This window comes from Lagenorhynchus albirostris, chromosome 10, assembly GCF_949774975.1.
Source record: "Lagenorhynchus albirostris chromosome 10, mLagAlb1.1, whole genome shotgun sequence".
NCBI lineage: Eukaryota > Metazoa > Chordata > Mammalia > Artiodactyla > Delphinidae > Lagenorhynchus > Lagenorhynchus albirostris.
Window position 1 is genome coordinate 35,811,481 of NC_083104.1, and position 16,591 is coordinate 35,828,071.

The window sequence follows — 16,591 nt, forward strand, 5'->3', positions numbered from 1 at the left end:
ACGGGTTCGATCCCTGGTCTGGGAAGATCCCACGTGCCACGGAGCAACAAAGCCCATGTGCCACAACTACTGAGCCTGCACTCTAGAGCCTGCAAGCCACAAGTACTGAGCCCACGTGCCACAACTACTGAAGCCCACCCGCCCTGGAGCCTGTGCTCCACAGCAAGAGAAGCCCCTGCAATGAGAAGCCTGCGCACCACAACGAAGAGTAGCCCCAGCTGCCGCAATTAGAGAAAGCCTGCACGCAGCAACGGAGACCCAACACAGCCAAAAATAAATAAATAAATAAATTTATTAAAAAAAAAAAAGAAACGTTCTTGTAAAAGCAGGAAGGAAGAGGGCCAAGGCCTCTTAGGTACTCAGACTTTAAAGCAGTTTGGGCCTCTCCCCACTGGCCTCTCCCAGATTTGCAGATCCCTGCATTGACAGCCCTTGTCTGGCCTGTCCACCTGCTTAACATATAGTTCAGTCTCATTGGGACAGAAGCACTGGGTCACAGAATGGTCCCTGGACAACCTCAGGTACCTTAGCCCTGGGCCATCCTCATTCTAGCTTCATCCAATCAACTGCCTGTTGAGGAAGGGGAACTGTAGCTACTCTTTGCTAAGGTGCAGGAGGGTCCACCTAGGTAAGCCCACAAGGAGGAATGTGGGCAAGTCTTGCCCATCTAGGTTGCAGCGGCCCCAGTAGTGGTTGCCAGCCTCATTGCCTGTGTTGAGATTCTCAATAGAGCCTCAGCTTCTTTCATAGGGGTCATTAGGTCACCAGTCTCAGGGTGGCCAAGAGGCCCTCTTGCTGTATGTGGTCATATCTTGTCCTTTTTTCCTCCTTATGGTCAGAGCCACACCTCTGTATAGGCACAAAGGCTGCAGTCTTTGGGGGCCTCTGTGGCAGTTTCTCTCCTAGGCATAACTCTTATAGGCACACACTCATATGTCCCTTGTTTGGTTCCTAACTCTCCTATTTGTATGGATCAGATTAGCTGGGGAGGGGGCTTCTGTAAGAAACCATTGCCCCCCACCAATCACCACCAGTGATTTATGACCAAGACTTTTCCTCCTCCCGATTGCTAGCAAAATCCCAGAAGTTGTCTCTGTGAAAAAACTAGACATCATGTTGATTGCTGCTTTTCCTTTACAGGCTAACACTGCTTTACTCTACCACCATCTTCCTGGCCAGAGAGGCCTTCCGCAGAGCATGTCTGAGTGGCAGCACCCAGCGGGACTGGAGCCAGACCCTCAACCTCCTGTGGCTAACGTGAGTTGTGCTTTGGCCAGAGACGGTTTCATGGAGGCAAGCGTGATAAGTGTGAGAAATTAAACAGCAACACTTGCCTAAAGCTGAATAGTTTCCAGCTTGGGTTTTGCAGTGGGCTTCTGGGCCCTTGGCATGGGACAGGAAGGGGAGAACATCTGTGTGAAGTAGCATCCCTGGCTGTTTTCTCTCCGGATGGCCAGGAGCCAGGAGGAAGCTCCGGGTAGGGGTTTCTGTGCCACGTTTCTAACCCCACTCCTACCCTCTTTGGAGGCTGTTTCTGCTATTTTGATTCCCACTGGGCCTGTGCCATCTTTTTTATTCCTAACCTTTTTCCTTAGAGTGTTTTCCGCACTTTTAACAGCCACTTATTATTTTTTGAAAGCCTTTTAAGGGTTTCTTTGTATCTCTCCTCAATTTTGTTATGTTGATTTCAGTTCTGAGCCTTTTAGAATATTCTTGAGGACCAAGTACATCAGCTAAAAATTGTAATGGCTTTTCTGCAGTTCGATCCCTGCCAGGAGGGCTAGTGATTAAAATGCTTTCCCAGTCCTGCCCTTGCATAACTCCTTATTACCTCATGGAGATGACTGTCATAAGGGGCGGTAGGTGTTTATTTTATTAGAGGAATGACTGTTAGCGACCCAGTCATATTGAAGTGCTCTCTGGTCACACCTAAAGGGATACTGTGCACTGGACTACCAGTTATTTGAGGTACAAGGACCAGCTGTATACCGTCCTTCAGTTATTCTAGTGCAAACAGCAGGCACTTCTGGGAGTTTTACTTACGAGTCATTGTAACACAGTGGATAGGAGTGCAGGCTTTGGAGTTAGATCAGGATTGGGTCCTACTTCTGCCCTGAATAGCTGTCTGTGACCTTGGCCAAATTACCCAATGCTTGTCAGCCTTAGTTTCCTCATCTTTTAAATGGGAGTAATGACAGAGTATCATTGTGAGGAGTCAGTGAGATAAAGGGGGTGAATCATATGCCTGGCATGTAGTAAGTGCCTGAATAAGTGGTAGCTATTTTTTTTTTTTGGTAGCTATTTTTATTATGACTATATTTCTTTTCTGTTCAATGTTACTATTTTAATATATTTTTATTTTTATATTTAGCATATTAAGAGACATTTTTTCCATTTTCTAGAGTCCCTTTGGGTGTGTTTTGGTCCGTGTTCCTGGGGTGGGCCTGGCTACAATTGCTCGCAGTGCCCGATCCTGACGTCATCCCCCACTATGGAACTGGAGTGGTGTTGTTTGGGTTCTCGGCAGTGGTGGAACTTCTGGGAGAGCCCTTCTGGGTCTTGGCACAAGCACATATGTTTGTCAAGCTTAAGGTCAGTGTGCCTTCTGCTGTGAATGAGAAATGAGAAGAATAGGAGAAAGAGTGGTGTTTAAAAAATGCTTTTATAGGAGAGAATGGTCTTTTCAGATTTGCATCTAAAAAAATATTTGGAAAAAGGTAACATGATCAGTTCAGTTCATTCACTTGAGATTTGTCAGATGAGTTTGGTTGAAGTTTACCTCTGCTACACTATTAATGAAGAACAGGTTTTGTTAATAGCGAAGTTATTAGTGTAAATAAGAATTTAAAAGGACGTTTTTCAGATTTTTCTAGTGATTCTATTTAGTTGTATACGGATATTAGCTTTTCATCTTTTAAAATATATTATTTGATACATACAAAAGAATGTAGTGTGTAACATATATGTAAATCTTAAAGCATGATAATATACTGAAGGTCCATGAACCTACCACCCAACCTAAGAAGTAGAATATTATTAATACTGTGTCCAACCATATGCCCCACCCCTACCACCAGGGTAACCACTATCCCAGATTTTCTGGGATTCCTTTGCATCTTTAGTTTTTAATAATGTTTGTAAAGTGTACCCTTTACCATGAGTTTGCAGGTGATTGCTGAGAGCCTGTCAGTAATCCTCAAGAGCGTCCTGACAGCTTTTCTCGTGGTGTGTTTGCCTCACTGGGGACTGTATATTTTCTCTTTGGCCCAGGTAAGAGTTATGACTTTTAACTTTTGTATAATCTGTTTCTCCATCTGTTTTTTATTTCTTGTTTCTGTTACTCAGTGATTTACATTTACAGTATTCATGCATGTGGAGAAGGCTGGAAGCTCTAGAAAGGTGGTCTTGGCACTGCTTCTCCTCTGGCTGCCATGTCCATCCTGCTGCATACACTGACACCACTGGTGTTTGTGGGGACCTGGTGAGGGCCACATCCGGCCTTGTTGTCAGACATAAAAACTCCTTTAGACATTCTGTGGGCAAGCCCAGCCCGTATCCAACTGATCTTTGATTGTCTGACAATCCTATGGAGGAGAGAAAAAGCAGTAAGGGGGTGGAGTGGGAATCAAATTACATGTGTGTTATTTTCCCTGGATTTCAATCAATTGTTTTCAGAATAGCAGGAAACTCTGCCAAGCCTGTTTTAAACTTAGATTGAAATCTCTCATAATTCAGAGGGTGTGAATCTAGTCATAGGAGGTACGTTTTCATTTTTAGCAATTTTGGCTTCAATTCCATCTCATTTTCTAGTTCTAGTTCATATTTCTAGTTCTATTAAAAATGTAACTACAGTACTAATGCTAATTTAAAAACTGAAAAAGATCATATAGTTATCAGACCATCTCATAGTACAAACTACTTTGTAATTTTTCTTAATGTATTGGAAGACAAGTTAAAATTCTTAGTAATGATTTATGTGAAAATGTTTCCCATGTCCTAGGCAAAAAGTACAAATATTTCTGCGAAACATAGAAGAGCTAGATTTAAAATTATAGATTAAGAATGAGGGGCTTCCCTGGTGGCGCAGTGGTTGAGAGTCCGCCTGCCAATGCAGGGGACACGGGTTCATGCCCCGGTCCGGGAAGATCCCACATGCCGTGGAGCGGCTGGGCCCGTGAGCCATGGCCGCTGAGCCCGCACGTCCGGAGCCTGTGCTCCGCAACGGGAGAGGCCACAACAGTGAGAGGCCCGCGTACCGCAAAAAAAAAAAAAAAAAGAATGAGAATTGCTTCCTAAAAGTTGCTTGCTACAATTGCATATTTTAGAGAAGTTATCTCTGATTATTTTTGCCATGTTTTATTAGATCTAGAACTACAGTTCTCAACATTCATCATTGTTTGTGATGGACTCTCCCTAATAGGATAGGAGGGCAGTAGAGATGCCCAGTTATTGGTTGACTCTTCTTGGGAAAGTTACTTGCATTATGACTTTCTCATTGTCATAGTTCCCACCCAGGATACGTCATAGATCATAGGTCAGCTAGGCCAATTCTGAGTTTATTGACATCCTTATTATAAGATTTCTGAGAGCACTTCTCTGGTATATTCTCTGTCAGTCTCTGTGGGAGAGGTCTAAGAGCCAACAGCACCTCATATCAGCAGGTGAGCCCCACCTATGGTGCTGGGATTCCCCTTTCTCCAACCTGCCTCCAGGTTCCTCCTTGAACTGGCCCCTCTCCCCATGGCATCATAGCTTAAATAAAAGAGTCACTGTAGAATATATAAAGAAATCTTACAACTCAACAACAAAAAGACAAACCATCCCAAAAGTGGGTCAAGGACTTGAATAGACATTTTTCCAAAGAAGATACACAAATAAATAGCCAATAAGCACATGAAAAGATGCTCAACATCATTAGTCATTAGGCAAATGTAAATCAAAACCGCAATGAAATACCACCTTACAGCAGTTAGGATGGCAAGTATCAAAAAGATAGAAAATAACAAACACTGGTGAAGATATGGAGAAATTGGAACACTCATACATTGCTGGTGGGAATGTAATATGGTGCAGCTGCTGTGGAAAACAATTTGGCAGTTCCTCAAAAAGTTAAATGTAGAAGTGCCATATGATCCAGCAATTCCACTCCTAGGTATATACCCAAAAGAACTGAAGATGGGTGTTCAAACAAAATTTTGTACATGGATGTTCATAGTAATACTATTCACAATAGCCAAAAGGTGGAAACAACCCAAATGTTCATCAGTTGATGAATGGATAAACACAATGTGGTATATCTATACAATAGAATATTATTCAGCATAAAAATGAAATACTGATACATGCTGCAACATGGATGAACCTTGAAAACATGATACTAAGTGAAAGAAGCCAGACACAAAAGGCCGCCTATTATATGTTTCCATTAATATGTAATGTCCAGAATAGGTGAGTCTGTAGAGACAGAAAGCAGATTAGTGGTTGCCAGGGGCTGGGGGAATGGAGAGGGACTGCTTAATGGGTCCAGAATTGCCTTTTGGAGTAATGAAAAATGTTCTGGAATTAGATAATGGTGGTTATTGTACAACATTGTGAATGTAGTAAAAACCACTGCCATTATATGCTTTAAAATGGTTAAAATGGTCAATTTATGTGAATATTTCCTCAATTAGAAAAAGGGGAAGGGATCATGTAGTTAGGATACTCTGTAAAGAAGTTGTTGCTCTTCCCCAGGCTCTGGTCAGCAGGAAGATGGAGAGAGGCAGGGAAGGGGGCTAGAAAAGGGTGCTTGTTACAGAGGATGTTGGCATCAGGTGGTGTGGCTCCCCACAGCGCTGCTTGTGTCTTAAAGGGTTTGAGGCGTGAAAGAAGGAGAGTAGATGGCGAGTCTGTCCTCAGGCATGGATGGGCGTGGAGAGCAGAGGAGCCTACACCTGCTAAACCCAGACTCCTCTTAATGCGTTTACTAAAGGAGCAGCCTTGGTGTTTCCAAATTGAAAGTGGGGCCTGGAGGTCCCAGTACTTCTTAAGCTAGTGTGCACTGTTCTCAGGGGCAGAGGGGATAAGGGAGCTTACGAAAAGGGGCTCTTTCATTTTTTTTTTTTTCCCTGCGATGCCACGCAGCTTGTGGCATCTTATTGTAGTTCCCTGACCAGGGGTCGAACCTGGGTGCCCGGCATTGGAAGTGCAGAGTCCTGACCACTGGACTGCTAGGGAATTCCTGAAAAGGGTCTCTTTGGATACTCCTCCCCAACCTGCAGACAAAACCCCAGGCTGCTGCTCATGGCCAGAAGACATCTTTTTGTCCTAGATGGGAAGAGGAAGGGGTGGAGCCTCTTAGCACCCTGTCCCTCCCCATCCTGTAGTAGCTCTTGCCCTACCCATGCACTAGGCAGAAAGGAGAGCCAGCAGCTCAATTCTGCTTTTTAATCATGGTGTCACAGGTTTCTGGGGTTCATGGAAAACCCCCAGCCCTAGATGATGGACAAGTCCCTGGATACTAGCACAGCCGGAACACATGGATTCTCAAGGTGTACTGTCTAGTTGGGAGAGCCATCCCTTTGTCCAAATACGAATCTTCGGAGAACGTATCTGACGTTGCTGTGGTGGTTGTCCTAGTGGATGTCTGTCACGGAACTTATGTTCTGCCTGCCTGGAAGAACTTCTGTTCTCCCAGTCAGGTGAAGTGTGACACTTTCCCTAGAGATGCTGCAGTGGAGCTGGGTCATACTCAGTAGTGCTGTTTTCCAGAGGGTGAGACATTGCTCCATAGAAAGTACAGTTAATTAAGACAGTTCTATTTCTTGACTGGCCTTTGAGGTCAGATCTATAGTTGTATCTTAATTATGCTTACATTAAAACAGTGTAATTTAAACCCATTATTTTCTTTTTTCAGCTTTTCTATACTGCAGTTCTGGTGCTCTGCTATGTTATTTATTTCACAAAGTTACTGGGCTCCCCAGAATCAGCCAAGCAACAAGTTCTTCCTGTCTCCAGAATGACAGATCTGTTACCCACTATTACGAGAAGTAGAGTAAGTAATGTATTTTGTCTGTTATCATTTTAATCACAGATGCTAGTTATCCTTGAGGGAAAGAAATGACAACTTTATTGCTTATTGTTAAAATAATAAAGATAATTTGATAACTCATGTCTATGGAGTGCTTGTTATGTGCTCAGCCAGGGTTTCTAAATCTTGTCACTATTGACAGTTTGGGCCAGATAATTTTTGTTGTGGGAGCTGTCCTTTGCATTGTAGGATGTTTAGCAGCGTTCTTGATCTTTACCCACTAGATACCAGGAGGTACCACCCCCAAGTTGTAACAACGAAAAATATCTCCAGACACTGTGGAGTGTCCCCTGGGGGACAGAATTGCCCCCAGTTGAAAATCACTCTGCCAGCCCCTGTGCTGGATGATTTACATACCTTATTTAATGCTTATAACAACTCTTTGGGGATGACATTATTACTTCTATTTTAGCGTTGAGGAACTGAGGCTTAGCAACTAAATTACCTGCCCAAGGTGAGGGTCAGAGTGAGGACAGGAGCTGGAGTGGCATGAATCCCAGCAGAGCACAGGGCTCTCACCACTGTGCTCACTCTCTCTGTTCTGCTGCGTCTCTTGGTTTTTCCCGGGACTGACCTCCAGCACAGATAGTCTGGAGGGTGCTGACAAAGCAGGGAGGGGCCCTGCAGAGTTCCTTCGCCTAGTGTCAGGCTGCTCTCTCAGGTGATCCGCTTCCCCACGTAGACCACTGAGGATTCCAGAGGCTGATGTGTGAGAGCAACTTTCAGTCCATTTGAGTTTTATCTCCTGACTCTGGTGGGGTCAGTGCTAGTGTCTCTAGCCCAGGAGCCGTGCATGTGATGTCTTACCACGTCGCCTCTGCACAGATGCTCTGTGACCTGCTCCATCTGGGCTGATGCACTTTCCCTTTTTCTCGTACTTATTTGCTTGCTGGATGTGGTGCACTTAGTTGAGGGAAGGCTTCAGCTGGACTTCTCCTTATAGCTCTTTTGTGATTACTTGAAAATGTAATAAAGTATTTGGGACTTAAGTCTCAGAACTTAAGGAATCTTGTTATGCAGCTTTTCAAGAAAAACGAGAAATTATGTAGCAAAGCCAGATATGTTCTTATTTGTTATATGAGAGTTCTCCATTCTGATCAACTAGATCTTACCTTTAACCTAAATCAACATGACAATTTTTGGATACCATGGTGCCTTATCTGCAGGCTTAACAGATCAGGACTCCAGATCACTTCTCTTGCCTGGAGCTTCTGCTCCCTGCCCACAGAGCGGGTCTGAGAGTGCAGAAAAGTCCCCCTCCCTGAGCACTCCCCAGGGCCCACCTGTACCAAGCCTGGCCAGCTTTTCATACTGGACCAGCGCCTACACCCAGCAGTATTTTGGAAAGGAGCGTTTTTACTGTTAATACAGGCAAAGAGAGAGAGGGTAAGGAAAAGAGTCTGACAAGTGTGTACTTAACCCTGTGACGGGCTCAGAACTCCAACCTTCAGTTTCCTTATCTGTCAAATGGGCATAATAAGAATACCTCCCTCCTAAGGTGGTTGTGAGAGCCAGATGAGATAGGGCATATAAGGTGCTTAACACTGTGGCCTGGCATGAGTGCACATCCATAAATGACAGCCCATACCATCATCAGCATCCCACTGCTGCTCTGAGAGCAGGAGTAACTCCACTCGAGCATCCTAGCCAGGCAGACGCTGATGACATTGCTGAGAGCTCAGCGGTTTTATCTGGCAATCTATCCCGAAAGTACCCATGCTCATGTTGTCAGGACAGAAGTCTTGACCTTAAGAAGGTTGGGTGTACCTGTCACACATGATGGTGGCAGCGTTCCTGCTGACAGAACACAGCCCCTGCTGGGTGTTCTCTGGGATACAGACACGTAGGAAGGTGACTGCTTAGCCTCAGGGAGCTTCCTGTGCATTTGGGAGGCAGTAGATACAGATCTGAAGCCTGCAGGACTCTCTCCAGACCTCAGGGTCCTCACTTTTAAGGTGAGATTGTTGGTCTACACAACCTCTGAGGCCCCTCTTAAAGACTTACAGAATTCTGTGAAAGTATTTGAACTTTGACAAAGAGCCGTTATAACTGCCATTGACTGCACACTTACTCTGTGCCCGGCCTTAGGCTATACTGTACTTGGACTTCTGTCCTTAATCCTCTTAGTAATCCTATGAGGTAAATACTATTGTCTCCCATTTTACAGGTGAGAAAACTGAGGTTCAGAGACATTAGGTGATGAACCCCAAATCACACAGCTGGCTTTGGACCCACTTCTCTCTAACTTCTGTCTATGGAAAAACTTTAGTCTGTGTGTTTAAATCTCTATGCTATGAAGTCTGCCAAAAGAAATTGGCTTATTGCCCAAAGTAATTATTTATTTACTTAAAGATTGGGAGATTCCAGGTAGAACAATTCATTATTCAAGTTTACTTTTTTAAAGAGAAAAGAAACGAGACAAATCTGAATGCAGTGGATGACTACACCAGCAACATGCCTAACTCGACTCTCCAGAGCAGCTTTCTGCCCTGGGGGCTCCCTTCTACGAAACTGGTCAAAAAATTGCATTCACAATCAACTTGACCAAATTGGGAGATTTCTTGCCTCCTCTTATAGAATTCCATCTTCTTTTTTTTTTAATTAATTAATTTTTGGCTGCATTGGGTCTTTGTTGTTGTGTGTGGGCTTTCTCTAGTTGCGGTTAGCGGGGGCTACTCTTCGTTGTGGTGCGTGGGCTTCTCATTGCGGTGGCTTCTCTTGTTGCGGAGCACGGGCTCTAGGCGCGCTTGCTTCATTAGTTGTGGCTCACAGGTTCTAGAGCACAGGCTCAGTAGTTGTGGCACATGGGCTTAGCTAATCTGCGACATGTGGGATCTTCCCGGACAAGGGCTCAAAACCGCGTCCCCTGCATTGGCAGGTGGATTCTTAACCACTGCGCTACCAGGGAAGTCCAGAATTCTATCTTCTTTAATGTTACTTATTTAGTCTTAAAATAATGACATCTTAAATAACGGCTGCCTTTTACATCTTTTCTATTCTTTGACACTTCTGAGGGATTTAATATGAGAGATCAGCTAGCATGCAAGTAAAGCTGAGGAATTTAACATAGCAAGCATGTACTAAGCAGTATCCTGTCTTAAGCACTGTACCAGGTGCCCTGAGTGAGGTCCCTGTGCTCATAACTTGCACTGTGGTGGGGAGGTAACATGTGTACTCTGCTAACTACACTGTGTGTCTAGTGTTAACAAGATAGAAGCACAGAGAAAGAACTGATGAATTCCATCTGCAAGCGTCAAGGAAGGCTTCATGGAGGAAGCTGCTTTTGAGCCAGGCCTTGACGCCTGAGCGGGCAGAGGTGAATGTGCACCTGTGGTAGAAATGAGCATTCGTGGCTGTAGGAAGGAAGAACATTTGCTCAGGGCCTGTTATGTACCCATCACCGTGTTGGAATTGGGATTGCAGAGATGACTGGGTCCTTAGGTTGGTTGGACAGCTGGGGAGGGGAGAGGTGAGGAAGCAAAAGGGGGAAGGAGGTGACAGCATGCTGGTCTAGAGCCGGGTAGTAATGGCCTCAGTGCTGCCAAGTGCAATTCAAGGGCAGTGGAGCCTAATGAAAGGTTTTTGAACAGTACCATGGTCTAATTGCTTGTGTTGAGAAACTTACCATCTGTTACAAATTTATCATGTCTAGTTTTCTCTCATTCAATGCTCATACCAGCTCCAGGAGATAGGACTTCTTATCCCACTTTGTAGGTGAGAAAACTGAGGCTTAGCAAAGTTAAGTATTTTGCCCATGGCCTTCGTAGTCCGTAAGTCAGGAGCTGTAGGGAATTCCCTGGAGGTCCAGTGGTTAGGACTCTGCGCTTCCACTGCAGGGGGGCACGGTTTGATCCCTGGTTGGGGAACTAAGATCCCACATGCTGCCGTGGCCCAGCCAAAAAGAAAAAAGAAAAAAAAGGGTAAGGAATGGGACTTCCCCAGTCTCACCCCTGGGTCCAGTGGGTGAGACTCCATGCTCCCAATGCAGGGGACCTGGGTTCAATCCCTGGTTGGGGAACTAGATCTCGCATGCATGCCGCAACTCAGAAGAAGCCCTCATGCCACAACGAAGATCCCTTGTGCTGCGGCTAAGACCCAGCGCAGCCAAAATAAACAACAACAAAAAGTCAGGAGCTGTAGTTTGAGCCCCAGTCTCTGAGCTTGAATCCAAAGCCTGAACCCTACCATGAGGAGAGAAAAGGTTGGAAGAGGCAGTGGCAATCATCTATCACTTTTCAAGTGATGAGGACAGTGGAGGGTGGGTGGAAGTGGGAGCATGGACGAAACCAGGGCAGTCGATAGCCCTGGAGCGAGAGGGAGAGGAAAGAGTGCTGTGTGGGGTGTGGAGGTGATGGAGGGCAGGGGACAGGACCGTGGCCCTGGTGACTCTTGTCAGTGTGGTAAAGATGCAGCTGGTTGGACCATTCTGAGTCAGAAGAGTTTGGGAAGTGGAAGAGTGACTCAGGTTAAAGCACAATGAGCCCCTGAGTTCTGATTCCAGACCTTCTCCAGAGGTACTGCACATCACCTTTCCCCACCTGTACCTCAGTTTCTCCATCAGTACCGGGAGGCAGTGGAATGGCTTGTTGGTCACGGGATTCTGGAGAAATTCACAGCCTGTAGACCAGCTCAGCAATACCAACCTAGCTCTTGGGGAAGAGGCCTCTTTTGACCTTCCGAAGTGGCAAATCCATTCAGAACAGAATGGTAAAAGCCCGAAGAGTGCTTCTTTTTTCCACCACTTAGGTGCCTCTGAGAAGAAACCCAATCTCTGATCAGACTTCCTGCCTCTGTGTTGTTAATGAGCATTTTGGAGTTAGTAAGCAGTGTGGCCGTTCCTTCCAAACCATGGGTCCATTTAAATTGAAGGCATTAGGAGAAAGGAATGCTCAAGTATAAGCTTGAAGATCAGATGCACTGTCATGATTTCACTCTCCTAAAGAACTTTTTATTTTTATTTTTTAAAGAGCTCAGCCACCTTTCCAAATCAATTCACAGCCTAACAGCAAGTAGGCTTCACAAAAGCCTCGTGGGCCCACTGTAACTGTTCATTTCCTTTGAAAAGAGCACAGTTACTGCTTTGCAGATCACACCCCTCGCCCCCTCCAGAGAACCACCTGGCATGGAGGGGGCAGAGTGTGAGAGAGAGAAGGTGCTGTACCCAGGCTCCCCTGAAGCCAACTATGGGCGGGATCAGTGTACGAGGATGACATGGTCCACAGTGTCCCCTAGTGGTGTAGGGCGGTCTGGCGCTCTTTGTTCTGGGGAAAGGAAATGCCTAGTTTCTTTCTCACTGAGGAAAATTTCCTCCTGGACTAGAGCTACCCCTGGCATTTGGCTCCAGGTCCAATGATGCACTGAAGTCAGTGTGGTTTGGCAGGATTCAGAACTGTCCTCCAAATATGGAAGAAAGGTTCTGAAACCAAAGGGTGAGGAGATTTGAGGACTGGAAATGACTCTTGCTTTCAAAGGGTACTCTAGACTTGCCCTGTCCTAAATGGTAATGTGGACAGGGCAGTGTGGCTACAGAGCATTTGGAATTGAGATGAGCTGTAAGTGCACTCAATACACACTGGATTTCAAAGAATTAATATAAAAAATATGAAATGCTTCTAGTATTTTCATGTTGCAATGATAATATTTGGGGTCAAATCAAATATATTAAAATGAATTTTACCTGTTTCTTTTTACTATTCACTGTAGGCTGCTAGAAAATTAAAAATCATATATATGGCATGCATTATATTTCTACACAGATGGGCTTTGTGCCAAGAGCAGGAACCCATGTGACTGGGACAGGTTCTACACCTGCCTTTGGGCCAGCTTCCATAGCTAAAATCGACCTTTTAGAGAGGTGGGGTGGGCTTGGCCTTGAGATTCATCCCTTTCCTCCTAAATAGCCCCCTGAAATCCCACCTTTCAAAAGTCATCAACTGAGTTAATAAGAACTTTCCAAAATGCAGGTACCCTGAGAATAAGAACCTAACACCTAAACTGAATATTCTGGAGTCCCAGGATGCCTTCATGTTTGAGGAGAGGCCCCTAGAAGGAACTGGGAGGAAGTAGAAAAAAAGAAGTCATGTCCAGCTAGCTTGCCCCTCTCCTGCATTTTGTGGTCAGCTGTCTGGATTTGAGGCTACCTGTCTCCTACAGGTTGACCTCTGCCCTTCCTAAGCATTTGCTTCCTTCTTACCCTCCTTGTCCCTAGGAAATGGGCAGTTTGTTGCTCCCCCTGAGAGTTTGAGAAGAGCCATATCAGAAGTTTGTTTTTTGTTTTTGTTTTCCTTTTCTCTGTCATTCCAATTCTATGTGGTTTAACTGACCTGGAAGGCCTTACTTTCTTTTGAAATATACAAGCCAAGCTCATATGCTTTCTGTAAAGGGACCCTGGCTGGCTAAATAAAGCACTAAGACATACATTGAGCAGAACTTGTCCTGCAGCTTGGCATGCTTCAGACATCTTTTAAGGGAAGAACTGACTGTGAGCTGTGTGTGTTCCATGTGGTCAGCTTACTCTCTGGGCAGCAGCAAGGGGACTGCACATTTCTTTAGGGGTCTCAGTGAATGAATCTTGGGCAGGGCCCACAGGGAGGCTTTTCCACCCAGAGACTTCGTCTTCACATTTAGGAATGTAAGTTCTTTACCAGGATTCGTTGGATGTTTTCTGTGTGCTTAGCAGTAAATGAAAAATTAGTGGGGACTATCCAAATTGGGATTTAGAGACCAAACTGAGTTTCAGTAGTATTACTGTATTCTTAGACTTGGAATACCTGGAGTTTTTGTTTTATTTTGTTTTTTCTTCTAGGCTTTTGTAAATTGGGAAGAGGCTAAATTGACTTGGAGTTTCTTCAAACAGTCTTTCTTGAAACAGATTTTGACAGAAGGTAAGTAAAAGGTCTCTCTGAGCAGTCAGGAAACCGAAGTATCAGCCAGGGGATTCTATAGAACTGATGATTGCCTAGATGCAGACCACCTGCTGCCTAGAGCTCCCAGGGCAGAGGACCCTCAGAAATGGGAGTTTTTTAAACAAGGAGAGGGAAACTAACATTTATTTAATTTGATACTTCAGTTGTCTAATTTAAATCTCCCCACAGCCTTGTAAGAAAGATATTGTCCCCATTTATTATGGATGAGGAAACTGAGGGTCAGTGAGGTTACATAACTTCTGCAAGAATGAGGAGCAATTTAATTTGAATCCAAGTCTAACTCCAGAACCCATGTTAACAGCGTTTAAACAAATGTATTATAAAAATATTGTATCAATTACAGAAAGTTTGGAAAATACAGAAAACTATCTGTAATCTCATTTTCCTAACTTTTTATACACTTCTTTTTCTGCACTTTTTAAGACCATGTTTTTCTCATTTTATTTTCTTTAACAATAAAATTCACCTGTGGGATAGTTTGGTCAGCCTTCCGACTTCTCGGGACTTTCCAGTTTAACAGTGACAGAGCTCTGAAGCAGAGGGCAAACCAGGAGCTGAAAGTATATGTAATTTTTCTATATATACGTATGGTTTATTTATACCCAGCTTTAGTTCAAAGAATGAGATTGGAGGCGGCTATAAGCTGCTGAAGGTAGTAGTTTCTCTCTATAAATTTCGTGTGTCTGTACATCTATATATCTATTACTGAACGTGTTTCTAAATATTTTCAAAAATTATCTTTTAATTATGAAAATAATATAACCCCATTACAAGAATTTTGGAAAATAGAAAAGTTTCCTATAATTCTAGCATTCTAATACAAACATCATTATTATTATCTTGTTGTTTTTCCTTTTCCACCTTCTTTATTTTATTCATTATGCTTCCAAAGGGAAGTAACCCCCCTAAGCCTCACTTTCCGCATCTGTGAGTTAAAGGATAGGACCAGGAGGTGCCTGAGGGCTCCCTGAACTTTGCGAATGGATGTTTCTAGCCTGAGCCCATAATGCTGCCATTACAGAAGTGAAACTGTTCATAGGGCTTCTGGAGGAAGTAAAGGTCAGAAGCCTTCGGAGAGCTGAGTGAAGGTGCCTTAACGCTAAGTTTCTTGAGAGCAGCGAGTGTGCTGTTCACCACTGTCTCCGTGGCACCCTGCCGGGCCTGAAACATAAGAGGTATTCAGCAAGTATTTTTTGATAAAGAAAGGTACTGTAGTGAAATTGTATATTGTGATAGTTCCCATTATTGTTAGAACAGGCAAAACAATGGAGGGAGTTTTGGGAAGGGGTGTTATTTAAATGCACTTTTTTTTCCTCCTGAAGTTTAAAGGACAGTTTGAATGAGTTGAGGAATGGTCCTGAGTTGGTTGCAAGAAGTGGCCCTAAGTTGGTTGTGTGGACTGCAGTGGCTAGATGTGTTTGCAGTGGCAGGTGTCAGCTACACACTCAAGCCTCCCAAGCTGGGCCTGTTCCATGGTTGGGCCGTCCTGACCTGGCTGTCAGAGGGCCCTTAGGGACTTTCCAGGGCCTCCCTCTCTGTGGCTGTGAAGTAAGGAAGGGACTTGACAAGGACACCCAGATTCTTCTTCTCTAAAAACTACAGCTCTAAAAAATTTGAAATCATTTATTGTTATAGCAAAAATGTGTGTGTGTATGTATGAGTATATATAGTATATGTGTGTGTGTGTGTGTGTGAGTGTATAGTATATGTGTATGTGTGTGTGAGTGTATATAGTATATGTATGTGTGAGTATATATAGTATATTTGTATGTGTGTGTGTATGTGTGAGTGTATATAGTGTATGTGTGTGTGTATGTGTGAGTGTATATAGTGTATGTGTATGTGTGTGTGTGTGAGTGTGTGTATGTGTGAGTGTATATAGTATACGTGTATGTGTGAGTGTATATAGTATATGTGTATGTGTGTGTGTATGTGTGAGTGTATATAGTATATGTGTATGTGTGTATGTGTGAGTGTATATAGTATATGTGTATGTGAGTGTATATAGTATATGTGTATGTGTGAGTGTATATAGTATATGTGTGTGTGTATGTATGTGTGAGTGTATATAGTATACGTGTATGTGTGTGTGTGTGTATGTGTGAGTGTATATAGTATATGTGTATGTGAGTGAGTGTATATAGTATATATGTGTGTGTATGTGTGTGTATATAGTATATGTGTGTGTATAGTATATGTGTATGTGTGTGTGTATGTGTATGTGTGTGTATATAAATGCTGTTACTTTCTGCCCCCACATTTCCTAAACACTGTGTGTCAGGTGCTGAGAATACACAGATGAATGAGGAACAGGCCGTAGCCTCAAGGAGCTCATTCTCTCCCCAGAGACTCTCCCCAGGCATTTGTATCATTAACTCTGATACAGGGCTGTGAGGGGCTGTACTTGGAAATGCCAGCTCATTCGCCAGACATCTCTTGAGTGCTGTTTCATTTCCTGGAGCTCTGCTAGGCAGCCAGGCGCACGGAGATGACTGAGACATGGTTCCTGCCCTCAGGGAGCTCACAGAACGTGGGAGGGAGAGGCCTTTTGTGCCAGAACCCAGGGAAGCCCCTGAAGAAAAGCCATTGCAGGTGG

General features: G+C 44.2%; 1 protein-coding gene across 9 annotated transcripts in view; it reads left to right on the top strand.

Annotated features, from left to right (window-relative positions):
* RFT1 (RFT1 homolog) overlaps nt 1-16,591 on the top strand; it is a 45,514-nt gene that overhangs the window by 4,437 nt on the left and 24,486 nt on the right. For all 9 annotated transcript variants that reach the window (XR_009542763.1, XR_009542762.1, XR_009542765.1 and 6 more), the window contains 5 exons: nt 1,141-1,257; nt 2,403-2,592; nt 3,169-3,270; nt 6,896-7,033; nt 13,875-13,953. Coding sequence is in view for 3 of the 9 variants with exons in the window: in XM_060161597.1 (XP_060017580.1) it covers nt 1,141-1,257; nt 2,403-2,592; nt 3,169-3,270; nt 6,896-7,033; nt 13,875-13,953 (626 nt within the window). In the remaining 6 variants the exon portion in view is untranslated. The remainder of the gene's footprint in view (nt 1-1,140; nt 1,258-2,402; nt 2,593-3,168; nt 3,271-6,895; nt 7,034-13,874; nt 13,954-16,591) is intronic.